The sequence below is a fragment of the Neomonachus schauinslandi genome, chromosome 10 (assembly GCF_002201575.2).
Source record: "Neomonachus schauinslandi chromosome 10, ASM220157v2, whole genome shotgun sequence".
Classification (NCBI taxonomy): Eukaryota; Metazoa; Chordata; class Mammalia; order Carnivora; family Phocidae; genus Neomonachus; species Neomonachus schauinslandi.
In genome coordinates, this window is record NC_058412.1 from 128,597,976 (window position 1) to 128,625,090 (window position 27,115).

Below are 27,115 nucleotides of genomic sequence, written 5' to 3' on the forward strand. Positions count from 1 at the left end.
GAATCTTAAGCAGACTCAGGGCTGAGCACGGAGCCCAATGTGATCCTCGATCTCACAATCCTGAGATCATGACCTGAGCCGAAATCAAGAGTCGGACGGACGCTCAACCGACTGAGCCACCCAGGCACTTTTTTTTTTTTTTTTTTTTTAAGATTTTTATTTATTTGACAGAGACACAGCGAGAGAGGAAACACAAGCAGGGGGAGTGGGAAAGGGAGAAGCAGGCTTCCCGCCGAGCAGGGAGCCCGATGTGGGGCTCAATCCCAGGACCCCGGGATCACGACCTGAGCAGAAGGCAGACGCTTAACGACTGAGCCACCCAGGCGCCCCTTTGGGGATATTTTTGATGGTCATATGTGCACACACAGGTGACTGTGGCATCTAGCGGGTAGAGGCCAGGGATGTTGCTAAACATCCTACAACGTACAGGAGAGCCCCCACACCTGTATCTGAGTCACATGAATTGTGGGTTTTAAATGTAGCTTCCCAGGGCTCACCCCAGATAACCTGGGGTGAGGGTGGTTACGGGTAAATCCCAGGAACTTGCACTTTTGAAGCCCTGCCCAGCGATTCCATCATATACTCCAAGCCCTTGCTACTTGAAGGGTGATCCCCAGAGCTCTAACATCAGCATAACATGGAAGCTTGTTAGAAATGCAGAACCTCAGGTCCCAGCCGACAGAATCAATCTGCACTTTAACAAGATCCCCAGGTGATTCCTGTGCACATTAAAAATAGGAGTAGCCCACCACTAAGACACTGCTTCTCAAACAGGTGCATTAGCATTACCTGGAGGGCTTGTTAAGGCTCAGGTGGCTTGGGCTCCACCTTTAGAAATTGATTCAGTGGATCTGGGGTAGAGCTGGTCATTTTTCATTTCTAACAAGTTCCAGATGATGATGATCTAGCAACCACACTTTTGAAACCTTCTCTGTGAGAAGGGAAACTGGTTCAGAGATGCTGAAGGTTGCAGGGCTAGAAGTGTTCAGCTGATCAGAACCCCCACTGGCCAGATCTGAATGAAGCCCATCATTATGCTCCTCAGAGGAAAACCCAAAACCCTGCACTACTTAGCAATTCGTATTAAAGAAAACCATCAAACTCTTAAGGATTTTTAATCCCAGAGAAACCAAGAAAGATTGAAAAGTGAAATCTAAGTGAGAGGTTGTAAGGCACAGTGGTTTGGGGAGCTGACTGCAAAGCCCGGGCTAAGTTTCAAATTTCAGTTCTATCATTTATTAGCTGTGTGACCCCAGAGAAGTTACTCAACTTCCCTGTTCCTCAATTTCTACATCTAAAATGGGGATCATGGCTCTTCTCTCCTAGGTTTAGGTGAAGATTAAATCCTTTAGTATACGTAAGAGGACCTGGTACATAACACTATATAAACATGGATTTTGTTCATTGATGGGTACACGTGAGCCACCAGATTCTGCAAGGGAGGGAAATGCATTGTGCCATGAAAACTTGGAAACAGGCAGAAGAAATTGCTGTGTTAAAGCCAAAAAAAAAAAAAAAAAAAGGCTATCCAGGGGCACCTGGGTAGCTCAGTTGGTTAAGCATCTGCCTTCAGCTCAGGTCATGATCTCCCTGCTCAGGGAGGAATCTGCTTCTTCCTCTCCCTCTGCCGCCCCCCCCCCCCAAGTCTTAAAACAGAACTATCTAATACTAGAAAGGGTCACCCAGGTAGAATGTGGAGTGGCATGAAGGGCCTCCCAAGGAGACTTCCTTACTTTTAAACATCCAGGAAACCAAGCCAGTCTGGAAGCCCACTCTCTCCTGAAAATGGTACAGCTGGGACAGAGACCCTTCTAGTCTGAAAGTGGGGGTGAGCCACATGATAGAACCCAATTTAGTACAGTGGGCATTTTAACCCTATGAAAAACCACTGTTCCTTTTATAAGGTTACCCTCAGGTGTTTTGTTTTGTTTTTTTTTTTAAACTGGTCATGACTGAAGTCTACCAATTGACCGGCTCCATTTTATTTCTTCCAAAACCTATTTGAGTTGCAAAGCCATTTGCAAATTAATAGTGGCCCACCTCTGCTAACTGTGGGATGGGGGAAGCCTAAACGAACCTCAAAAAGAAGGTGGGCCTTTGTTCAGCTGGACAGACCCAAAATGCAGGAGGAAAAACCACATCAGTTGGAAGGTTGCTTTTTCTCTACAGAGTGGCTGACACTTAATTCTGATTGTGCCCTGCTCCCACAGGGGGCACCCCGAGTACCTCACAATGCAGAACACCCTAAGCCTTCTAAACAGAGGGCGTCTCCAAAGGAGGCATATTCACAGCAGCTATGCAAGAACAAAAGGAGCCCAGGGCCCTCACGCAACAGCCAGGGGTCATTCAGGTTACTGTCTTTTATAGTTGCTTTCCGCCCAAGATTCAACACCCCCAATAACACTCTCCAGTTCCTCCTTTATGAAGGATCAGCAGGGGCCCTGCGGTTCCCCCCCCCCCCCCCGGGAGACCCTCCCGTTGCAACCTGTGTCCATTATAGTCTTTGGGCACAAAGGCTGTTATGGTCTTTCGGTTAAAAGGTAGTTCCATCCAGCCCAATTTTAGTTTTAGGTACTATTATTTCCAAAGTAGCTTCGTTACACTTCTCCCCTCCACTACCCTCCTTGGGCGGGTGGTCATCAAAGCCCAGCGGACCGACCTGGCACTGCTGGAAGTCTGAGGCTTATTCGCAGAGACCCCCGAGATCCCCCAGCTCCCTTTCTGGGCCGAAGGAACGCAGGGGAGAGGGAGAAAAAAGTTCACTGGGAACTAGGAGGTTATCAGTTAACTGCGGCGGTGGAGTGGGAGGGGGGTGGAGAGGAGATCGAGTGGGATTTAGGTTATCTTAATCTGAGGGCAAGATAATCAGAAGGGAAGCGCCTTAGAGATGCAGATTCCCCAACCCCACCTCGCCCCAGAGATTCCAATGGGGGCGGTGCCTAAGGGTAGACTGAGGAATTTAGCGAGTTAGCAAAGCTGCCCACCTGCAGGCTCGTCAGAAACGGAGGCTCCACTGACCACAGGGTGAGAAATACTGCCCTGAGGACTTAGGGTAGTCCGGGGCCTCTGCGCGTCACCCGGACCCCCTCCACCAGCCACTTGGCGGCCAAGTCAGCCCGCAAAGTCCGACCGTGGCAGTGGTTTGCTCGACACACCCTTCCCTCCAAAGCCTCATTTAAAGTAAAGGGGTCCTAAAGTAAAAGGCAAAGTCCTTACTGGAGTCCCTAGGGCACCCATCATCTGTCCGACCTCATGTGCGGCCCCCCCCCCCCCCCCCCATGCTGCCGCCTTGCTGACGTCCCCGGCCTCTGCACTTGCTGTTCCTTCTGCTTGGAATGCTCTCCCCCCAGGCATCTCCAAGCCTCTCACAACCTTCGGGTTTTTACTCGATGATACCCACCTCCGCGAGGCCCTCCCTGGACAACGCATTTGAAATGCCCCCTCCCCCTCACATCTCTCCTTTCCCAGCTTCGTGAGGTCTGCTTCCGCCGCTCACCCCTAACGCACCTTACACCTCCCCATTCTGTCTCGAGGGCCGTCTTTCTCGACCCCACTCAGCCATAAACTGGAGAAGGACTAGAATCCTGTCCGCTTGTTCATCGCCGTTGCCCTCGCCATCACCTAGCTCCAGAGCCAGGCGGAAACTCAGACATCCCCCCTAGTCCCAGACGCGGGTCTCTCAGAACGCCCACCCTCCAGGCGCGCCACCCCAGGCCAGCACCAAGGAGGTCGGGGACCCGGGTGCCGGCGCGCCCCGAAGAGGGCCCTCCGAAGGGGTCTCGGAGCATCTTCCCAGCGTGTTTGGGAGAGGAACCGCGATTTACTAGCGCTTGCGGCAGCCGCATAGTTTACCCGCAGAGAGGGAATTTACAAATAGGTGTAACTTACAAAGGCGTAGGGCCGGGGCGCTGAGGTCCCAGCCCCAGCCCTCGCGTTGGAGGCTTCACCCCGCCCTTCCACGCCCGGAGCCCCGCACCCGCGCGGGTCCCGGGACAGTCCGAGAAACTGCCGGCAGCCCCCAGACGGGGCGTCCAGCAGCGCTACTCACCCGGACCCCCCGCCGTCCCCGGGCCAGCCTCGGCGAACTCGCAGCGCGCGGGCGGCGGCTCCTTGGAGTTGAGGTGCTGAGGCTTGGCCTGCTTGCGCCGCGACATGGCGAGAGGAGCGCGGCCCCCGGCGAGTCGCGGCGAGTGGCCTGCCTCCCACAACCGCTTCCCGGAGTTCGGAAATTACCCCCCCGCTTCCCCGGCTGGAGCGCGCATGTCCTGGCAATCCTGCTCCTCAACCGAGCAGGACGATTTATCAAGAACCCTGACAGCTGATTGGCCCGGAGCCAAGACCTCGGGGTTCGGGGGAAAGCGTAGTCCGCGCCCCTGCAGCCCACACCACCTGAGAGCTCGTTAGAATGCAGACTCTCGGGCTCCACCCCAGACCCGCTGAATCAGAATCTGCATTTTAACAAGCTCCCCAGGTGATTCGCATGCACATTCAAGTTTGAGAAACCGTGTCTGCATTTTAACGAGATCCCCAGGTGATTCGTTTGCCCATTAAAATTTCAGAAGCACAGCTCTCCTCCAACTTTCATGTGCGCTCGAATCACTGGGGATCTCGTTAAAATGCAGATTCTGACTCAGTGGGTCTGGGGTGGGACCTGAGCTTCGGTATTTCTAACGAGCTCCCAGGTGATGTCGCTGCGGCCGCACAGGCTGTGTTTTTAGATTCTGACTCAATTAGTCTGGGCGGAAACCTCGGCATTGGTTTTTTTTTTTTTTAAGCTCCTCAGGTTATTCTGATGTGCAGCCAAGGTTGAGAAGAACGACCTCCAGCATCTTCGCATTTAAAATTTAAATGAGCCCAGAGAGTCTCCGACTGCAGATGAACCGCTCTACTGAGGAGCCCATTAAAAATGCAGATTCCGAAAGTTTTGGCTTCAGGCGGCAGGGCCCAGTAATCTGTATTTCTATACGGCGCCCCCAAGCCCCACCCCATCCCTCGCGCGGTGACTCGGGCGCTCCAGGTCTAAGACCACACGCGCGGGAAGCCTCCGGGCCAACAGGGGCGTGGGCCCGCCCAGCAGGTGACTGGGGCGTGGTCGGGGGGGGGGTGAGCTAATTGGCTTTCATGCTCAGACTGGCTGGAACCTTGATGAGACCCGGGGGAGGGGGGAAACCCCTCCTTGCACCAGGTGAACGACATCCAACAGGGAGCAAGGAAGCCACCTACATCCCTCAGGTGTTTACTTTCTACAAATTGGGGAATTGCTTAAGGCGGGGCTATGCCCAAAGCTTGCCCAAACCTGCGAATCACGTGGGGGCCCTTGCTAGAAAAGACCCAGGTTCGGCTCTAAATCCGTGGGGGCAGAGGCCTGGGCGTCCGTGTATATAACAGCGCCCTGCTGACAGTTGGCGCTGTGGCTTGGGCTGCCCCTTGGGGTTCAACAGCCGCCTGTAACTCGCCTTTTGTGGGGTTACCGTTAGCAAATCCTAGGGCAGGGCCTGCAAGAAGACGAGTTTTACATTTCTCAAAAACTTGAGTTGTTTTTCTCCAACTTCCCGCTGATTTTCACATGGTGAATGGATTTTAGGGATGGTTGTGTAATGCCAGGTGATGTCACTCAAGGTTAATTTATATATTTACTTACGACTTTTTAGAAAAGTAATTCCTACCCCCAACGTGGGGCTTGAACTCACTGCCCGGAGATCAAGAGTCGCAGGCTCTCCCCACTGAGCCAGCCAAGCGATCCAAGGTTAAATCTTAGAGCACTTTTTTTTTTTAAAACAACTTTTAAACTTTTCTCCAGGATGTGCATGTAGCTACATATATACAGAAAGCCATTTGAAAACCTATGTCTGTGCTTATGTTTATCGTGTCTCCTGGAAAGTCTCAGGAGGATACTGGATAAGCAGGCGGGGACAGTGGTTGCCTCTGGGGAAGCAAACCCAGCCAGAAGGATGGGAGATATCTGATACCCCTTTAGATTGCCTGAGGTGTGTACAGGTGTTTATATATTTAATATTTAGATAGCATTTTGTCAGCTCAGGTGCACACAATTGGATTAATCCTTGGTACATGACACCTGGTCATTACTGATCCATTGCTGGCTTATGTTTGTTTGGTTGCTTGTTTGTTCCCAGGCTTCTTAGGATATAATAAATACCAGGGAACCCACCACTCAAAACTGGGAGCATAACCATAACCTACATCTCTCTGATACAGCCATCAACCTAAACCCCACATACTTCATTCCTTTGCTTTATCTTTTCAGCAAGCTCTTTTGCATCTACATGTAATCTTAAAAAACACAATTTTAATTTTTAAAGAACTTAAAAAGGGTATGTAATTTTCTAGGAATCCCCCTTCATTTATTATATTGCTAAAGTCATCCAAATTGCTGTCACTGTCGTTCGTCTGACTGATGTGTAATATTCTATGGTGTGAAAATAGCACAGTTTATACATCTGCCCTCTTGTTGGGCACTTGGGTTGTATCGTCTTTCTGAATTGTGTGGGTATGATCTATGATCCTTCTAAAAAGTGTCAGAGGTTAAGTGAATGTACACATTTTTGGATTGTAGGTGACTGTTTAAGAGATTATGCCAAGATGGTGGCACCAATTTACATTTCTGCCAGCAAAGTAAGAAATACTGCGGAGCCACATCCTTTCCTATACCCAGTATTATCAGATGTCGAATTAATATACAATGATATTTCACTATGGTCTTGATTTGCATTTTCCCTGCATGTACTGTTTCAACAAAAAACAAAGCAAAATTTATTTTTCACAAAAGGACAGCAACTGATTAAATTTGTTTCATTTTTTGGAGGCGTTGTAATACTCTTTAATACATCTGTTCAAAGTTATGGCTGTAAATTAAATTCATTACCACGTTTGGTTTTAATGGCTTGACTTCAAGGGTCGTAACTGAAAAATTGAAAAAAAATATAGGGGCGCCTGGCTGGCTCAGTCGGTAGAGCATGCGCCTCTTGATCTACGGGCTGTGAGTTCAAGCCCCATGTTAGGCATAGAGCTTACTTTTTAAAAAATTACAATTATAACTCATAGATTAGAGATCTAAGTGAAAGCAGGGTATCATTCATTGGCTATGATAAGTCACAATTCTCCTCCAATCCCATTCACCAATTATACAAGTTGACTGTTTTTTGAAATCCAGCTTGTAAATTTTCATCTTCCCTGATAATCAACTTGGGGCTTTTGCCAATTAAACTGAAGAGGGCGCATCACTACATCTTTAACAGATGGATTTCAAACCCACCGTTTGGACAATGTTTAAACAGATCAGAAAATTCTGTTGCTAAGTTTAAACACGCAGAATGAGGTGACACCTTTTCATCGTCCTTCAGCAACACAATCACAGAACACGGAAACCGTGGCCAAACATGCATTTCAAAATATTTTCAACACAGGATGTTTCTCTAGAAATGAGTTACTTTCTCATTCTTTATATATCATCTTCATCCTGATTTTTTTTTTTTTAATGATTGTTAGGTAGTCCCCTTCAAGAGAAAGTCAAATTTTCAATGCTTGTCACTTTTTAAAGGAAAAATGGAAAATCTCTGTGATTTTGATAACTTAAGTCTTTTGCCAAGAGATAAACAGTGCACCTCTAAATTATAAAAGATTCTCCTCATCCCTCTAGATCTCTTTATAAAGCATTATAAAGATTGAGAAGCAGTAAAATGTAAATAACATTACTCTAGAGCCAATGTGAGTTGGAATCCTGGCTTTGTGACCGTGTGGCCTTGGGAAAGCTGCTGTGCACTCCAGTTTTCTCATCAATAAAATGGCAATGCTAATATAACTAGGGCGGTTACAGGGATGAATAGATTTCTCTATGCAAAGGACAAAGTACAATGTCTAGTGGTGAGCCGTACTCCCTACGTGTTCACCATGACTATAATAACAGAGTAAACGTATTAGTTTACTATAATAGTTATCATGTATAATAATAGCTCACACTAATCCAGAATTGGTGGTTCCAATTAACTAGGCACAGATATTGTTGTCCATGGAAATAAATTGGAAGCAAACCAACCTGTGTTGACTTCACCCAACCCTTCTGAGTTGCAGATTTTCTATGCTTTCATACCAGTTTCAATATATGTGTATTATTTTTTTAGAGAGAGAGCATGAGGTGGGGGGGGTTGGGGAGGGGCGAGGGAGAGCAAGAATCTTAGGCAGGCTCCACGCTCAGTGCAGAGCCCGACATGGGGCTCGATCTCACAACCCTGAGCTCATGACCTGAGCAGAACTCAAGAGTTGGATGCTTAACTGACTGGGCCACCCAGGCACCCCAATATATGAATATTAAATGAGGAATTCAAAGGGACTCATTTCATACTGCTCAAGTAATTGCTTTCTTTTTTTTTTTTAAGATTTTATTTATTTGACAGAGAGAGATACAGCGAGAGAGGGAACACAAGCAGTGGGAGCAGGAGAGGGAGAAGCAGGCTTCCCGCGGAGCAGGGAGCCCGATGCGGGGCTCGATCCCAGGACCCCGGGATCACGACCTGAGCCGAAGGCAGATGCTTAACGACTGAGCCACCCAGGCGCCCCAAGTAATTGCTTTCTTAAGAGAAAAAGGCATTGCTCATCTGACTTCTGTCCTTTCCACTACCTTTCTCCACTATGGATATAGGAATGAATGAATGAATAAATGTTTATCCAGGTATAAATGATTCCCAAAGAGGGTGTAAAGGCAGACAGGAGCAAATCTGACTTCTTTCTCTGCCAGGAATTTATTTGTTCAACTGATAATTTTTTGAGCTCACACTATTGCCTGGCTCTGTTCCAGGTGTGGGGTACAGAGTGATATGCAAGACAAACAAGACCCAGCAGGGCAGCCAGAGAATGAATGAATGAATGAATGAGTGCATGAGGTCATTTCAGATAAGGATGAGTGCCACAATCAAGATGACATGGGGTGGCGTGAACCAAGAGTGACTGGGTGGTATGGGGGAGGGTAGCTGAGTTTGGCTAGAAGTGACCTTTGGGCTAAAACCTGATGTAATAGGCAGCCATGGGAAGAACCAGAGAGAGAGCATTTCTGAGGGAGGTAACAAGCAAAGGTTCTAAGAAGATTAGCTTTGGCACGTTTGAAGCAAAGTAAGAAGCATCAGTGACTAGTTTGTTCGAAGAAAAAAAAATATGTCTTGTAAAAAGTTGACAAAAAAGTCTGAGCTCACTTATGATGAAAGAAATGCAAATTAAAATAACTTGAAATACCATTTTTATCTTGTCTGAACAGGGGAGATTAAATGCACACATATTAGCAAAGGTGCACATATGTCATGATCCAGCTGTCCTCCCCCACGCTGCACGTCTCACACTTACTGCTCATGAGAATCACTTGGGGACCTGGTTAAATGCAGATTCTGACTCCAGTGTATCTCAAAATTTAACATGAGTGCAGATCACCTGGGGACCTTGTTAAGGAGCGGATTGTGATTTCAGTGCTTCTCAGACCTTAATGTGCAGAAGAATGATCTGGTGATGTTGTTAAAAGCAGATTCTGGGCAACCAACCTGTGAAGAGGTATTCAGCCTCACTAGTTATGAAGGAATGAATATTAAATAACCATAAATTCCTCTCTTTTTTCTCCCTATCAGATCAATAAAAATTAAGAATGCTGGTAACATCTATCGTTAGCAAGAGCACAGGGAGGTTGGTCTTCTATTGCATTGCTGGTGAGAGTGTGAATGTTTATCACTGCTTCGGAGAGCAGTTTGGCAATAAAGTGCCAGTGATCTATCAATTCTGCTTTCCATCTATTCTCCAGAGAAGTGTCTGCCCGTGCACACAAGGGAGCGTGTCCAAGGATGTTTGTGGCAACACCACCGTCATAGTAAAAAAAAAAAAAAAAGCCATTGAGAAATAACCTAACTGCCCAACAACAGGGGACTCGCTAGGTTAAACTAAGGTTTAGCCATACCACGGACTACCAGGCAGCAAATAAAAGTAGTCACCAGATTTATGAACACACACATGGCTAGAGTTCCAGATACACTGCGCTGAAGAAAAAGCAAGTTCCACACAGATAGAATTAAACATCTATTCAAATCCATATATGCTTTCAATGGAAAGTAAAAGGTACTGGAAGGGTACACACTGGCTATGTGTTAAGCAAGATGGTGGCCGGGTAGTAGCTTGAGGGAGGAAGGACTGGAGAGCCTGTGTTCCGTGTCTGTTTAAGAAGACGTGATCCCTTCAGGGTCCTGGGATCGAGCCCCGCATCGGGCTCCCCGCTCATTGGGGAGCCTGCTTCTCCATCTGCCTCTGCCCCTCCACTCCCCACTCTGCTCATGCTCTCTCTCTCAAATAAATGACATTTTAAAAAAACTAAAAAAAAAAAAAAAGACGTGATCCTTAGTATTATCTCCTTTTAAAAAAAATAGGGAATGGATTACCACACTGCTTGACCGTGAAAAAGTTAGAGTTAAAAAGCAATAGTTAAAATAATTAACTAAATTATGCTTCTGTCATACAATGGAATACGTTCTGTATGACCATAATGGAGAATGATGTATTTCCTTGTGCACTGATATGCAATATTCTTCAAGATATGTTAAGTGAAATATTCAAAGGACAGAACAGTATACAAATTATGCTACTGTGTGTATGTGTTTTACATACATACATACATACACACAATAGCATAGTAAAAACATAATATATAACAGCATCTCTCTATTAAATTTAACACACAGACATACAGACACACGTGAGTGCAGATGAGACAGGGGAACTGGTAACATGAATTATTCCTGGGGACAGAACAACAGTTGTCTGAATGACATCTTGATATACACTTTTTGGCAATCTTTTAAGTTAAAAATCTCTTAAGTTAAAAAATTTTAAATCATAAAATCTGGCGCACTCACAAGAGTGTATAAAACACAAATGTGCAATTAATTTATGGACTAAAACACCCTTGCAGCCACCAACAACTTAAGGTCTAGAACATTCTTAGTACCAAAGCAACTCTTCACATGTTCCCATCCATTAGCTTCTCCTGCCTTCTGCCACCTTCTTCCACTAGCTCCAATTTTGTGTAATTCTTATTTAAAAATAGTTTTGTCACTGTGCATCAGTGATGCTTCAATTAAAAAAAACAACAGTGGTTTTGTCACCTAAATAATGGTGTTTAGTGTTGCGGCTTTTGGAACTGCATGGCTAATATTCCTTCCATTGCTTCTTTAAGTTTGTGAGATGCGCCGTGGAGTTGCAGGCAGCTGCGCTGGATTTTCTTTCCTTTTTTTTTTTTTTTTGTTTTAATTTTTTTTTTATTCTTCTGTTAATCCCCATACATTACATCATTAGTTTTAGATGTAGTGTTCCATGATTCATTGTTTGTGCATAACACCCAGTGCTCCATGCAGAACGTGCCCTCCTCAATACCCATCACCAGGCTAACCCACCCTCCCACCCCCCTCCCCTCTAGAACCCTCAGTTTGTTTTTCAGAGTCCATCGTCTCTCATGGTTCGTCTACCCCTCCGATTTCCCCCGCTTCATTCTTCCCCTCCCGCTACCTTCTTCTTCTTTTTTTTTCTTAACATATATTGCATTATTTGTTTCAGAGGTACAGATCTGAGATTTTCCTTTTTTTTTTCAAAGGTCCAACTTCTATTTATTTATTTATTTATTTAAAGACTTTCAGAGAGAGAGCGTGCACGCACGTGCGTAGGAGTTGGGGGGAGGGGCAGAGGGAGAAGCAGGCTCCACACTGAGCAAAGAGCCTGATGCAGGGCTCGATCCCAGGACTCTGGGATCATGATCTGAGCCGAAGGCAGAGGCTTTACCGACCGAGCCACCCAGGTGTCCCTGCACTGGATTTTCACTCTTGCATAAGCTCCACACGAATTTTCCACATTTTACACCTTCGCTGCCAAAGGGTGGTTTCCACTTTGGTAATTATGAGCAACATGGCTGGGAACATTCTTACACAGCTTTCGTGGTTCTTGTGTGTAAGCTGCTCCACGCCCAGAATCTGCATTTTAACAAGATCCCCCCGTGACCCTCATGTGCGGTAAGTGTGAGACGTGCAGCGTGGGGGAGGCCAGCTGGATCATAGCATAAGTTCACCCTCAACGTTCCGAGGAACTGCCAGACTTTTTCTGACGTGACCGTATCAATTTACGGTCCCGTCAGCATATGTGACTTTTAAAATGAAAATGAAAAAAAAAAAAAAAAGGGAACTCGTTAAAGTCACTAGGGCACGGTTTTCGTTGAAAATGTTAATAACCACTACCCCGATCTTCACTTCCTCTTCTTTCCTTTCTGCTCCCACACCCAGCCCCTCCCCTTCACGGATTAGAATATAAACCGATGAGATGACTTCCTGGAGGAGGATACCCTGTGGGTGACACAGTGGATCACGGCCCTTTATTTATAGAGAAAACAGCCTCCAGTCCACCTGCTGGCTCCTACAGGTTTGGTGGTTCCTGAACTCTAAAGAAATGTGGTCCCCGACGAAGAATCTAAGCTTCTAGACCTGGGGCAGGATGTAGCAGACCAGGGCTTGTCAGTTGTCTTACCTGGTCCTGAAAAACGTGAATTTCCAATCCCTTTCTGGCAACACTGGAATCACCTGGACCAAGGGTCACCTGCAGATCCTTTGAGTGTTTCCATGTCTTGGGCTGTACAGTCTCCCTGACTCTGACACTGTCTACTAGGGCTTTTGCTCTGGAGCCATTCATCTGTTTAGCGAACATTAATTGGGTTCCACCTGGTTGTGAGGTTGCTCACCTCTAGGAATGCAACAGCAAGCCTAGAAGGAAGTCGCAGGGTAATGAGGAGGGAACCTAAGTCAACAGGCAGGTACAATATGCCGTGTGAGGAAGGTTCGCACGGTGGTCGGGGAAAGCTTCCTGCAACAGGCGGGTTTGTAACCCCAGGTGTATAGGATGAGTAGGTCTTGGGCAGGTGGAGAAGTGAGGTGGAGAGGCTTAAGAGGCTTTCAGGCCGAAGGGACAGCTTGTGCCAAGACCAGGAGGTAAAGGGACGGCCCTGTTGAGGAACCTCCGTCTGGCTGGAGGTGGGCAGAATGCTGGCAGGCAGGCAGAGGAGGGTGGGAAGGAGACGCAAGGGCCGCGTATGGCAAGCGGGACACGTTCAGAGGCAGTTTCCAGGCTCGGTCTGACGAAGGTCAAGGTTACTTACTGCACCTTTCCTCACCTGAGAGGCAGCAATGCTGGCAAGGTACTGACTCTGACAAGGATAACAGCGAACACTCACAGACGCTCACTGCGTGCCAGGGGCTGGGTTCCAGCACATTCTACATGGAGTATCTCACCCGAGTCCAGCTCTCCACAGTTGTGTGCTTTGAGCAAGTCTCTTAACCTCTTGAACCTCAGACTCATCTGTAAAATGAGGATTATAAATCTACCTACCTCAAATGGTTTTCCTGAGTATTAAAAGGGACTGTGGGGCACTTGGGTGGCTCGGCTGGTTAAGCGACCGACTCTTGGTTTTGGCTCAGATCTTGATCTCAGGGTTGTGAGATCGAGCCGGTGTTGGGCTCTGTGCTGAGTGTGGAGTCTGCTTAAGATTCTCCCTCCCTCTCCCTCTGCCCCTCCACCCACTGCTCGCAAGCTCCTTCTCTCTAAAAAAATAAAATAAAATAAAATAAAACAAAACGACCCGCCTACAAGAAGGTCTATTCACTGCAGCACTCTCTGACAGCGTTTGTCCACAGGTCACTTGCTGAATAAACTGTGGTAAAGCCACACAATGGCATACTTCGCCTCCGTAAAAAAAAAAAAAAAAAAAGAATGAGGAATCTCTTTATGTACTCATTTGGTAAGATTTTCTGAATATATTAAATGGAAAAAGCAAGGGAAGCAAAAGGGAAGGGGATAATGGAAGACTATATTCATATTTGCTTATGCTTGTATAAAGAGACACTGGAAGCCTACAGAGTTGGCAATTGCTGTTGGCGCCCACCCATATCCCTTCGCCCTTGTCACCTTGGTGCGTGCCAGACTGACCTCCAGCGGTCAGTACCTGCATCATTTTTCCGGAGGGTTTTCTCTATTTGCCAGCGTCCCCTTTGCCCACCTGTGCAGCAGTCTGAAAGACATGGGCTATTCATCTCTTCTTGCCACCTCAGGAGTGGCTCTCAATCAGCAAATGCTTGGAGCTGGTGGATAAATACCTCAGCGCCCTTGCCCCACAAATGGATAATTCTGAGGCATCAGTTCCTTCCTGCCTCCCAGGGGTACCCCGCAGGAGTAAGTGCCAGATGCCCGCCCTGACAACTTGCCGCTCTGTATCAGCTCTTTCCCTCCTCTGTCTCACTTCTCCACCCACTGTCGGTGTTTCCCGGGATCACCTCCCAAATAAGCTACTTGCTCTCTAATCCTTGTCTCGGGCCTGCTATTGGGGAAACCCCAATAAGACCAAAAGAAAACAAAAAAGAAAGAAGAAAAAGAAAAGAAAGAAAGAAGGAAAGAAAGAAAGAAAAGCAGTTATCTGTACGGACCAGGAAGGGAACACAGGCTGGGAAAGAGACATCTCAATGTATAGCATCCTATATTGTTTTGTTTTGCTATGTGGACATCGTGAATGTATGAATTATTCATGAAAGAGCTCACAAAAACATCAGTGATGCTAGTCCTAAAAAAGAACACATTGGCTGTTGGGGTACAGTGAACAGTTTTTGACAGAGCTCTATTCGGGCTATGCTCATTTCTGCTTGATGCCAAACCAATTGCCATATTGCAAAGGTGTGAGTCCCCCCAACTCCTCTCCCCCTGTTCTGTTAGGGGCACGAGTCCTAGGCTGCAAATGGAATGGGGAAGTTGAATGTGATGGTGAATCTTGGCATCACCTGTCCAACAGTGTGCATTGTGGATTGGGGGTGAATCCACGACTTCTGGGCCTCAGTTTTATCACCTGAGAAGTGGACACAATAAATATCCATGCTACCCTCCTCTCAAAGTTGTAAGGAAAGTCCTGGATCTAGTAAAGTTCACCTAAAAGAAGTGTGCATGCCTGACAAGCTTATGGACTGTTAAATCAATCAATAAATCAAGCAATCAATATGGTAAATGTATTTAATTTGAGGTGCTGGGCTTATAAAGAGTCTACAAGAAACTAAAATGTATGATCTTTTCACCAGAGACACTCATTGAGGAATGATGTAGCCTAAAGAATATTCAAAAATATAAACTTTTATATAAGACAGAACTGGCCAAGTCATAGGTCTATAGCTTGGAACAAATGGTTTAATATATATTTTGTATATATATGTATATATATATATATAATTTTTTTTCTAGAATTTTTTTTTAGATTTTATTTATATAAGAGAGAGAGCATGTGCACAAGTCAGGGGAGTGGCAGAGGGAGAGGGACAAACAGACTCCCCACTGAGTGGGGAGCCCCACACAAGGCTTGATTCCAGGACCCCAAGATCATCACCTGAGCCGAAGTCAGATGCTTAACTGATTGAGCCATCCAGTTGCCCCCAAGTGATTTATTGTTTCTGGGCCTTGGTTTTCTTAAAAGAGCATTATTGCATTGTCTACTGTTTAGGGCTGCCATAAGGGTTGACGAGACATTAGTTGTGCTCAGGGCATTACTTGGCAGAGTGGGAGCAGTCAATGAAAATGCCTTTTTCTATCAATTACTAGAGATACCCAAGGCTTCCTTTGATTCAATTTCTGTAATGGAGGGTCTATTAATCAGGACTGTATGCTTGCAAGTAACAAAACACCCTTCCTTTTTTTTCCTTAGGAAAAAAACAATAATTTGTGCCAAAGAACTGAAGGTTGGTAGGACATTTTTATTTCAGCTCTGGCTTCATCCGGGGGCTCAAATATCATGCCAGCTTGGTCTTCCTCCGCTCCTCTCAGCACATCTTTGCTGTGTGCTGGTTTGCTCTCAGGCACTTCTCTCATGGGCCAGGTAGCTTCTGACATGGCTCCTAAAAAGTCCCACCTCCCAATGTGCTTGCTCTTGGCTAATCCTCTCCCCTTGGCTGGACCTGGAGACTTCTGCCCTGGTTAGGCGTGGCAGGCGATCATATGCCCATCTTTTCGACCAGGAGATGACAAACTATGGTCTATGGGCCAAATCGGGCCACTGCCTGTTTCTGTAAATAGGTTTTGTGGGAACACAGGTTCATTTGTTGATGTTTATAGTCTAGGACTGTTTTTGTGCTAGAACTATAACAGAGACTGGATGACCCCCTACATCTGAAGTATTTATTATCGAAGATTTCTGTTGAAATTGGCAACCATTTCTGTTGCTTTAGAAAGAATTTGCTGCCCCTTGTTTTAGCCCAGTATCTTTGATCAAGGTCATGGAGTACTTTGATTGGCCAAGCATGGGACCATGCCCTCCCCTCGTGCAGGGAGTGTGTCAGCCCCATTTGGAGCATATGGGCTGGAGGTGGGGGTGGAGTGGATCCCCAAGGATCATCTAGGAAATGCTCAGGGAAGGAGGTAGTTAGCAGAGGGATGAGGCTCAAGGCCTCAGCAGTGAACCTTCATGGTTTTGTATAACCACACTATCCTCCTTCCTTTGGGGAGCTAGTCGTGGTGGGACTGGCAGTGTTGGGAGAGGTCATTGAGAGTATGTGACCACTGGTTGACCTGTGAGCTGGACCCCAGCAATTGGAGGCTCCTCAATCTCTCCCCAATCCTTGAAATATGGGTTCTGCTTGCCTTTCCGGCTCCCAGAAGCTGCTCCAAGGACATAACCTTGAGATAGTGATGTGGTGCTTAGACCATCTGGATGGGACATGACTGAACCAGTTAAGGCCTCCATGTAGATTTTTAAGGGGCACCTGGATGGTGCAGTTGGTTAAGTGTCTGATTCTTGGTTTCGTCTCAGGTTGTGATCTCAGGGTCAGGAGATCAAGCCCCACGGCAGGCTCCATGCTAAGTGCGGAGTCAGCTTAAGACTGTCCTCTCCCTCTGCCCCTCCCCACCTCTAATAAATAAATAAATCTTCAAAAAATTTTTAAAAATTAAGCTTTAAAGATTTGGCGGGAGGGTGCGGAGATCTATTCATCTTGTAACTGCCCAAGACAAGCGTCATGTGTAAGTTCCCTTGCTTATGAAACCTACCACCTACCAATCTGGAGTGGCCTGACTCTTTCTTCCAGTATGCAGCCGGTTTCAGATGACTCCCAGGAAGCTCCCCAAGAGGTCTTGAACTGACAGCTAGTTCTAGAAAGCTACCGATGGCCAGCAGGCAGGATGGACTCGTCCTAGCTCACTGTATCCCCCAGACCACTGAGCCGCTCTAGCACTGGGCATGTGCCTCAGTGGAGAACCATTCCTGGGCTATTTATATACAGAGCAAAGAGAGAGAAGGACTGCCGTCTGCGTTGGCTGAATTGGGGTGGCGTTAAGCTGGAGTTGCCTGTGATCATATCCTTCTGCCATGTACAGAAAACCCGTCTGCAGGAGGAAAGAATAAAGCCAAGCAAAGGCCTGCTGTGATGGGCATGATCGTGAAAGAAGACACACACAAGACCACAGCCCTGGGATAGGTCCCCAGGTCCCCAGGTCCCCAGGTCCCTGGAGCAGCTCTGACCCCTGTGTTTCTTTCTCAGATTCTGGAAACTACCTAGTGTCTGTCCAGGAAGTGTTCTTACTTCTGCTAGTTTTTATATGTTTCCTGTTACTTGTAACCAAAAGAGTGTTGACAATATCTGATCGAGCTGTAGAGAAAGACCAGAGAGGGGCTCCCCTCACCCGAAATCAGGAAAAAGCAAAAACCCTAGGTAGAAGCTATGGTGTATGTGAAAGATATAGAATAGAGGGCGAGGTGCAGAGTCTAGAAAAGACAATGAAACAAACAGATAAATGTGGAATATCTGAGTCTCATCTATGGCAGAGAAAATACCTAAGAATTCCCAGAACTAATAAACTGCAGTTCCAGCTTCTGATCTCCTGATGTCTGGTGACCTAGCTCTCACTGCATATACCTTCCCACATTTTTGCTGTCACCAGGGTCTTACAAGCATTTAAGCCTTGGATTAAAAAGTCCCTCTAAGAAGGAACTAGTTTTGGGGCACCTGGGTGGCTCAGTTAGTTAAGCGTCTGCCTTCGGCTCAGGTCATGATCTCAGGGTCCTGGGATCCAGCCCTGTGTCAGGCTCCTTGCAGAGTCTGCTTGAGATTCTCTCTCTCCCTCTCTCTCTGTGCCTCCCCCTACTCGCGCATGCACGTTCTCTCTCTAAATAAATAAATCTTAAAAAAAAAAAAAAAAAAGAACGAACTAGTTTAGAGGTGCCTGGCTGGCTCAGTTGGTAGAGCCTACGACTCCTGATCTCAGGGCTGTGGGTTCCAGCCCCACACTGGGCATAGAGATGACTTAAAAAACAAAATCTTAGGAAAAAAAAAAAAAAAAGAAGAATGAACTAGTTTCACATGAGCTGATATGGAATGATTTCTGAATCTTTAGCCCCAGATGGTGGCATGAAACTATTCCAACCTGTCAGGGTGCTTGCTGTGTAGAAAAAGTGCCTGGCACATAGTAGGTGCTTAATAAAATTTATGGAAAAAATCCTGAAAGATATATTGTTAAATGCAAGGAAAAGAGAAAAGGGAAGACCCGCTACAAGACACTATGTAGATTAAAGGCCCATCTTAGTTAATTAAGAAAGAAAAGAAACAAAATCTATACACACAGGCATGTTTAAGCACATAATTGCTTTTGGGGAAGGGAGTTGAAAATCTGGTGTGGGAAGGAAATAATTTTCCATTAGACCACATTGAAATGTTTGAATTTTTCCACTCTGTGCATGTATTACTTTTTCAATGAAAAATTTACTATAATGGAAAGATCTTCGATAAAGCAAATATAGTAACATGGTGATTGAATCTTCAGGCAAAGGATATGGGTGTTCACCAGAAAATTCTTTCAACTTCGCTGTATGTTTGAAACTTTTTTGCAAAAAAAAAAAAAAAAATTATTGGGACATGTTTACTTTAAAAAGTTCCCCTTCTATGATGAAATCAAGGGCCAGCCCTGAAGCTGGTTCCCATGCAGCTCTCAGAAGGGAGGAGAGTTCCCATGGCAATGGTGGGGGGCCTCTTTCTGCATAAAAGTGCCAGGGTTTACACTGTTAGAGTGAAAACATCTGAGCTGGCTTAGTGCAAGATTTTTATGTTGGTATGGCCTCAAATTCTGTCCACTGGAGCCCTCAGTTTTGGTCAGTGACAAGGGATCCAATCAAAGCTTCTCTCTTTGGGAACGTATCAATTGGGGTTTGTTGATGATACGTAAGAGAAACTGTTGGCCATTTGAATCAGAACAGAAACTTATGGGCAGCATGTGAGTCAGCCAAGTGCCTTGAGGGGCGCGGAGAGCCCGGCTCAGGTGACGGGCAGAGAGGGAGGCCGGCCAGACAGGTGTAACCATGAAGGACATCCCCTGTGGGGGACTATCTGCTTTGGATGCTGCAGGCAGACAACTCTGGTACTGATGCTGGGAACCCCTAAGCTGCAGCCCACTGCCCCCAGAGCGAGCCCCTGCTGCCACCATCAGGCACTGTTCAGGCCTCTGCTGAAATGCTGTCACTGTGAATGAACTTGGATCCGTCCCTGTGGTTTGTGCTGCTTGCTCGGTCTTGGGCCGGAGCATCTGACTGGCCAAGCCTAGGTCACGTGCTTGTCCTCCAGCTGCAAGGAAATGGTGAAGTGGTGGGAGTATTATTTTATCTAATCCTACTTTATAAGACTCTAGGTTGGGTACTGTTATTGTTCTCACTATACAGAAAAAGAAACTGAGGTTCAGAGAGGTGAGGTTAACCTGTTGGGTCTTACTGCTGAGAAGATGTGGAACTGGGATTTGAACCCAATTCTTTCTGACTCCAGGGCCCTTGTTCTTAACCAGTACCCTCTACTGCCAACTGATGCAGGCCTCCATGGGCCTGCTGTGCCAGCCAGGCAGGAGAGGTCTCTGAATGACTTCCTTACTCACCTGCTCATAGGTAATTTGGGTGTGTCCATGCTGTTTGCACTGGATTAGGTAGAAAGGCACTCTCTGTAAAGACGACTGCAGGTTTGCTAACTTATAAGAAATTTAATACTAAAAAAAATTTAAATTCTCATTGAGCCTCCAACATACCCATCTTTTAAATCAATCTGAACTCTGTCTTTCTGAAGACACTGGTAACTGAGAGTTAGCTCAAAATGAACAGAGGGATGAGGGGAATTTTTAATTATTATTTAATTATTAGTTAATTTTTTTCCAAAAGCTTTCCTTTTTGTATTTTTTTATTCTTTATTTAAATTCAGTTTAGGGCGCCTGGGTGGCTCAGTCGATTAGGCGTCTGCCTTCAGCTCTGTGGGAAGGTCTAAAGTCTTATAAAACTGGAGACCACTCCAGCACTCATTCCTTTTGTGTATCTTCTCCTGGGAGGCGCCGAGTCTCAGAGCCACCTGGGAAAATGCTGCCTCTAACAAAAGATGTCCTATGGAGACCAACAGGTGCTATGTAGATTGGGTGGGAAGTCCTATGGGCAGGTTGTCCTTTCCCATGAAAGGAAACTGACCAGAAATTTAAAAAAAAAAAAAAGAGGGAAGGAAGGGAGGGAGGGAGGGAGGGAGGGAGGGAGGAAAAAAGGGGCAAGACAAGATGGGAGGAGAGACCTGTTGTATTTGCATCCGAATTGTACTTTCTCATCACACTTGTGTTGAAAGTGATTTTTAAGTAGTATTGTAGGGAAAACATCATTTCATTCATTCAAATAAACACCGAATACTGGATATGGCAATTCCATAGGCAATCGCAAGCTGAAGGTTTCACTCATAGTCTCCCGTGTTAGTCAGCTTTTGCTGTGTAACAAGCAGCCTCAAAATCTCAGTGGCTTTCTACAATGAATATTATTTGCTTTTTTATAGGTCTGTGAGTTCACTGGGGCTCTGCTGGCTTTGGCTCTAGGCTGAGGGTTGGCTTGAGGTCAGTTCCATTGGTCTGCTCATTTCTCCTTGGGCCATCAGCCACATGGGGCATGTTCTTCTCATGACAGGTCCCTTGAGAACAAGAGGATAAGCTACATTGTACACGTACAATGAAAGCCCCTTTTCCCGTCAGGTCCATGAGTATTCAATTAGCCAAAGCAAATCGCATGGCTTTGCCCAGAATCAGTGGGACAGGGAAGCACATTCTACCCACCATGACGCCAATGGGCAAGGGCAGATACCTGTAATTCTGGACCAGGGAGGGAGTGTCGAGTTGGAAACAATAATCTAGCATAGCTGTTAACACTGAAAATAGGAATACAGTCACAAGGTGAAGTATAAACAGATTGATAAAGACTGTTTCTTGGAAAACTAATTGGTGGGATGTGGCCCTCTCATCTTTGCCTTGGGTTGTAATGCTGCATTCCACCACTAGGGTGAAGCTCTAGTCATTATTTTACAGCTTCTGGCTTCCATCCATCATTAATCACAGCAGGCTGGAAGCTGATTCACACCTGCTCTCCCAGCATTATTATCAATAGTGCCTCTTCACTCCCAGAGGTGTCCCAGTTTGGATGAGGAACTAGATGATCATTATATATATATATATATAATAAATGGGGCACTTTTTTCTCCCGAAATAAACAACCTTCCCAGGAGGCTTACATACCATGAGGAACACCAATCTTTTTTCTTTCCCCCCCCGCTCCTTTTCCTTCTGGAAAAATGCTCCAATTACAAATGACCTCTCTCTTTCCAGACCTTTATATGTTCCTGTCCACCTTAGAACACTCATCCCCCATTTCTTGGTTCCTGCTTTGCTGCTGTGATGCCTATTCATCACTTTGACTTTCCACAGGCAGCCTCCCCTGGCGGTCCAAATCTGGGTCACACGGCTTCCTTGTCGTGCTTCCAGGGCCCCTGCTAGAGCACTGATGTGCTGTGGCAAATGTGTATTTGCTTGTCTGCCTTACTAGACCGTGAACTCCCAGAGGGCAAGGATCCTGCCCGCATCGCAACCCCAACATCTTATGTATGCCCCTGTGGCAACTGGTATTTGCTGAATGAATGCAACTGCTATTATTGTTTTAATGAGTATTATAATATACAGCAGATACGCATTAAACATAGAGAATAATTCTCTCACCAACCCCATGGTCTACCTGCTCCTCTTTCCTGCTCTCTCTTCTCCAGCCACATCAACCTCAAAAACCACAGGCACATTTCTCATTTAGGGTTTTCCACCGGCTTTTCCCCTTGGAATTCTCTTCCTCTTAATATCCACATGGCTCCCTCCCTCCCTCATTCCAGGCTTTGTTCAATCTTAACTTCTCAGGGAGGCTTTCCCTGACCATCTATTTAAAACCTCAAGCTCTGGTATCCAAGATTTATAAAGAACTTATCAAACTCAACACCCCAAAACCAAAAAATCCAGTCAAGAAATGGGCAGAAGACATGAACAGACATTTCTCCCAAGAAGACATACAAATGGCCAACAGACACATGAAAAAAATGTTCAACATCACTTGGCGTCAGGGAAATACAAGTCAAAATTACAATGAGATCCCACCTCACATTGGTCAGAATGGCTAAAATTAACAACTCAGGAAACAAAAGATGTTGGCAAGGATGGGGAGAAAGTGTAACCCTCTTACACTGTTGGTGGGAATGCAAGCTGGTGCAGCCGCTCTGGAAAACAGTATGGAGGTTCCTCAAAAAGTTAAAAATAGAGCTACCCTACGACCCAGCAATTGCACTACTAGGTATTTATCCAAAAGATACAAGCATAGTGATTTGAAAGGGCACCTGCACCCCAATGTTTATAGCAGCAATGTCCACAGTAGCCAAACTATGGAAAAAGCCCAGATGTCCATCAACAGATGAATGGATAAAAAAGAAGTAAAATGGAATATTATTATATATCATATTATATATAAGAAGTGATATATATATATATATATATATATATATATATAATGGAATATTACTCAGCCATCAAAAAGAATGAAATCTTGCCATTTGCAAGGATGTGGATGGAACTAGAGGGTATCATGCCAAGTGAAGTAAGTCAGTCAGAGAAAGACAAATACCATAGGATTTCACCCGTATGTGGAATTTAAGAGATAAATCAGAACATAGGGCAAGGGAAGGATAAATAAGATGAAAACAGAGAGGGAGGCAAACCATAAGAGACACTGAACTCTAGGAAACAAACTGAGGGTTGCTGGAGGGGAGGTAGGTGGGGGGAGGGGTAACTGGGGGATGGGCATTGAGGAGGGCACTTGATATAATGAGCACTGGGTGTTGTATGCAACTGATGAATTACTGAATTCTACCTCTGAAGCTAATAATACAGTATATATTAACTAAAGTTAATTAATTTATTTTTATTTACTTATTTATTTGTTTAAAAGATTTTATTTATTTGAGAGAGAAAGAGAGAGAGTGAACACGAGCAGTGGGGAGTGAGGGGCAGAGGGAGAGGGAGAAGCAGGCTCCCCGCTGAGTAGGGAGCCCAATGCAGGGCTCGATCCCAGGACTTTGGGATCATGACCTGAGCTGAAGGCAGACGCCTAATCGACTGAGCCACCCAGGCGCCCTAAACTGAATTTAAATAAAGAATAAAAAAATACAAAAAGGAAAGCTTTTGGAAAAAAAGAAACTAGGGCAAAACAAAGATAAGCAAATATCTATCTGCCCAACCTATCTCTTCTCCCTGTAGAATGAATCTTCTCTTGCATTCCTCATGTTGATTATAATCTCCCAGTCCCATTTTCCATTAGGCTCAGTGGGCATCATGCTCAGAGTCCAGGAAAGTGCTTGCATTTCTTTTGAAATCAAAAGAAAAAAAATGTAATATGATCCAGCCTGGATTACCCATCTTTGTACCCACATGGTTGTAAGATATAATTTTAAATGTGTGTGTGTGTGTGTGTGTGTGTGTGTGTGTGTGTGTGTGTAGGAAGGGGGGCTTATGCAGGGAAAAGTACCCACAGCCCAGGACAACAGCAATGTGACCCTGTTGGCTCCCAATAATTTAATATTAAACTGTAACCTTCCTTGAAGCTTATGTTCTCTCATTTGGGGACTTATGGGGGGGGGCCCTGTTTTGCTTTCATGACAGGATGAAGTCAGAGGCACCAAGCAAAATTAGAAAGCTAAACCAGAGTGCAAAAGGTATTCTTGCCTCTGTGCGTTACCCACTAGTGAGACACTCAATGCTGGGGAAGGAAGTAACGAGGTATGGACGGAGCTGGCTGGGCTCAAGTGCCATCAGGGCAGTCACCAGCAGAGTGACCGTGCATAGGTCACGTGACCTCTGTCTCCCCAGCCTGCCAAAAGCACAGAACTAGGTAGTGAAGGAGCATTTTAAAGAGTGAAGGGTCAGTTTAAACAAGAGGCCACCCTCTGCAGCCTGAGCTCCTTGAACCTGCAGTTCACGTGTAAGATCGGGAAGTCCCCTGGTGGATAGCGCCAGGGGGCTGAATCTGGTTCCTCTGACCTCCTCAGATAACCTCTGACCTCGAGAAAGGACAGCAGTGCAGCGGTGAACCGGGAGTGGTGGAGGAGAAAATGACTGTAGTTTTTATTGCAGTTTTTATTCTCTACTGAAATCTTTCCAGAAGATCCAATGCCGGCTAATGAATCAAAGAGAAATTTCAGTTGCAAGCACTTCGTTTTTATGGCTCAGAGGAGAATTATTCTGAAGCCCAAACAAAAAAGGATGAATTAAAAAAAAAAAAAAAGCATCAGTAGCTAGGATTCTGGCAGTGACCAGGTTTCAGGACACAACCCTTGGGTTCTTGGGTCTCCTCAAGAGAACCCATGTAAAAGTAAATGCTAGCCGGCTTGTGCACAGCAGCTCTGCTGGATTGAGCTCGGCAGAATGATGGTGAACACAAAACGGAAGCATTTTGGGGTGCCCAGGCTCACAGCAAAGATACTATGAATTCCCAAAATTATACTGTAAACTAAGGTGCCACAAAATTAGATTTGTCATTCACATGTGGGGGCAGGTTCGGCAGGCACCCCAGGAAAGCCTACCCAGTTCCACTTAGTAGCCCACAAAGATCTGTGGGCAGAAGGGAAATGAACTCCTGCAAACAAGCCCTTTAGCAAGTTGGCCGAAAGTCATGACTCATGAAAACATGCTGGTTAGAACAAGGGCGGGGAGGGGGGGGGCACCTGGTTGGCTCAGTCGGTTAAGCGTCTGCCTTTGGCTCAGGTCATGATCCCGGGGTCCTGGGATCGAGTCCCTCATTGGGCTCCCTGCTCAGCTCCCTGCTTCTCCCTCTCCCTCCCCCCTCCTCCCCCCTCGTGCTCTCTGTCTCTATCAAATAAATAAATAAACTCTTAAAAAAAAAAGAACAAGGGCAGGTGATTTGATGCTGGCTCTAGGTTTAAACCTCTTACGGCTAATAGCTGTGTGACCTTGGGCAGGTCTCTTACCTTCTCTGAGCCTCTGGTTCTATACCTTAATATTTCTTAACTTACTAGGGCACCTGGGTGGCTCAGTTGGTTAAGCATCTGCCTTGGGCTGAGGTCATGATCCTGGAGTTCTGGGACTGATTCCCGCATCGGGCTCTCTGCTCGGCGGGGAGTCTACTTCTCCCTCTGACACTCCCCCATCTTGTGCTTTCTCTCTCTCCCTCTCCCTCTCTAATAAATAAATAAACAAAATCTTAAAAAAAAAAATTTCTTAACTGACTGGATCAGAAAAATCTCCAGAGGTGCTAGATTTCAAATACAAATTATCAGGCTCCCGCCCAGATGCACTGTATTGGAATTTCCAGAGCTGGGCTGTGGCTGTGGGCATTTTAACACATTTTCAAGGTGGTTCTTACACCAGGCAAGTTGGGAAACACATCCTTCTCAGCACAATGTGAGTGATAATAGTACCTCCCTCATGGGCCGTTGGGGGCGTTAAATGAGATTACTGTGTACAGCATTCAGCACTATGTTGGCACATTGCAAGTCAGTAAATATCAGCTTTTATCACTGAAAATCATGACTGCCATTTATTTACTAAATACTTATTGTGCACCAACTATGTGCAGGGTCCAGATCAAGGGTTGGCAAACTATGGACCAGCACCTGTTTTTATATGATCTGTGAGCTAAGAATGGTTTTCACTTTTTTTTTTTGAATGGTTAAAAAAAAAACAAAAGAAAAATAATATTTCCTGACATGTGAACATTTTATGAGATTCAGATTTTGATGCCCATAAATAAAGTCTTATTGGAACACAGCCACACCCACTCCTTTACATACTGTCTATGGCTTCCATGCTCCATCGCGGAGTTGCATAGTTGCAACAAAGACCATGTGGCCCGCAGAGCTGAACGTATTTACTATCTGGCTCTTTACACTGAAAACTTAACCACTGCTCTAAGGCAAGGGTCTTCAATTAAAGTTCCTGTATTTTGGCCATATACAAAGATTTTTTTTTTTAAAAGATTTTATTTATTTATTTGAGAGAGAGAGAATGAGAGAGAGAACACATGAGAGGGGATAGGGTCAGAGGACAAAGCAGACTCCCTGCCGAGCAGGGAGCCCGATGCGGGACTCGATCCAGGGACTCCAGGATCATGACCTGAGCCGAAGGCAGTCGCTTAACCAACTGAGCCACCCAGGCGCCCTACAAAGATTTTTCAAGGGCATGATTAAAGAATCAGTTCTCAGATTTTCAATTTTTGTGAGTACCTTTTCCTAAAATTGATCATTTAAGAACACACCAGAAGGTGGGTCCCCTTGAATAATCTGCGCCGAATCAATACATGGAGCTATACAATCTCTGGGACACCAAAAGAAAAAAAAAAAGGACAAAATGTTGGAAATCATGGTATCAATGCTGAGAAAGCGTTCCCTGCCTGGGAGAGAAATCCCAGGCGGTTTTCGGTTCTTTGCTTTTAACAAAATTGACCCACTTAGTTATGATTGATCATTACGTGATTTTCTAGCATATAATTCAGAAAGAATTAAAATAATTGAGAAGCATCATTAAAACAATACAATTTCTCTTTCCATATCCTTATTTATATGAAAGACACTTCTCAGAGTTTATATCAATAAAAAAATAACTGAAAATTACCTGTATCTTATTCTAGCAGTTGGTAAAAAAAATTTGTTTGTAGAAAGGTAATATTCATCAAGGATATATAAGCTGATTAAAAAGT

The 27,115-nt window shown here is 45.5% G+C and overlaps 1 protein-coding gene across 2 annotated transcripts in view; it reads right to left on the reverse strand.

The window, feature by feature from the left end:
* ZFP64 (ZFP64 zinc finger protein) overlaps positions 1-27,115 on the reverse strand; it is a 79,104-nt gene that overhangs the window by 14,235 nt on the left and 37,754 nt on the right. Inside the window, exon 1 of one of the 2 annotated variants that reach the window (XM_021685907.1) lies at positions 4,049-4,262. The exons of the other annotated variant lie outside the window; for it this stretch is intronic. Coding sequence (XP_021541582.1) covers positions 4,049-4,154 — 106 coding nt within the window. The 5' untranslated portion in view covers positions 4,155-4,262. Of the gene's footprint in view, positions 1-4,048; positions 4,263-27,115 lie in introns of those variants that run through there. 2 annotated transcript variants of the gene reach the window in all.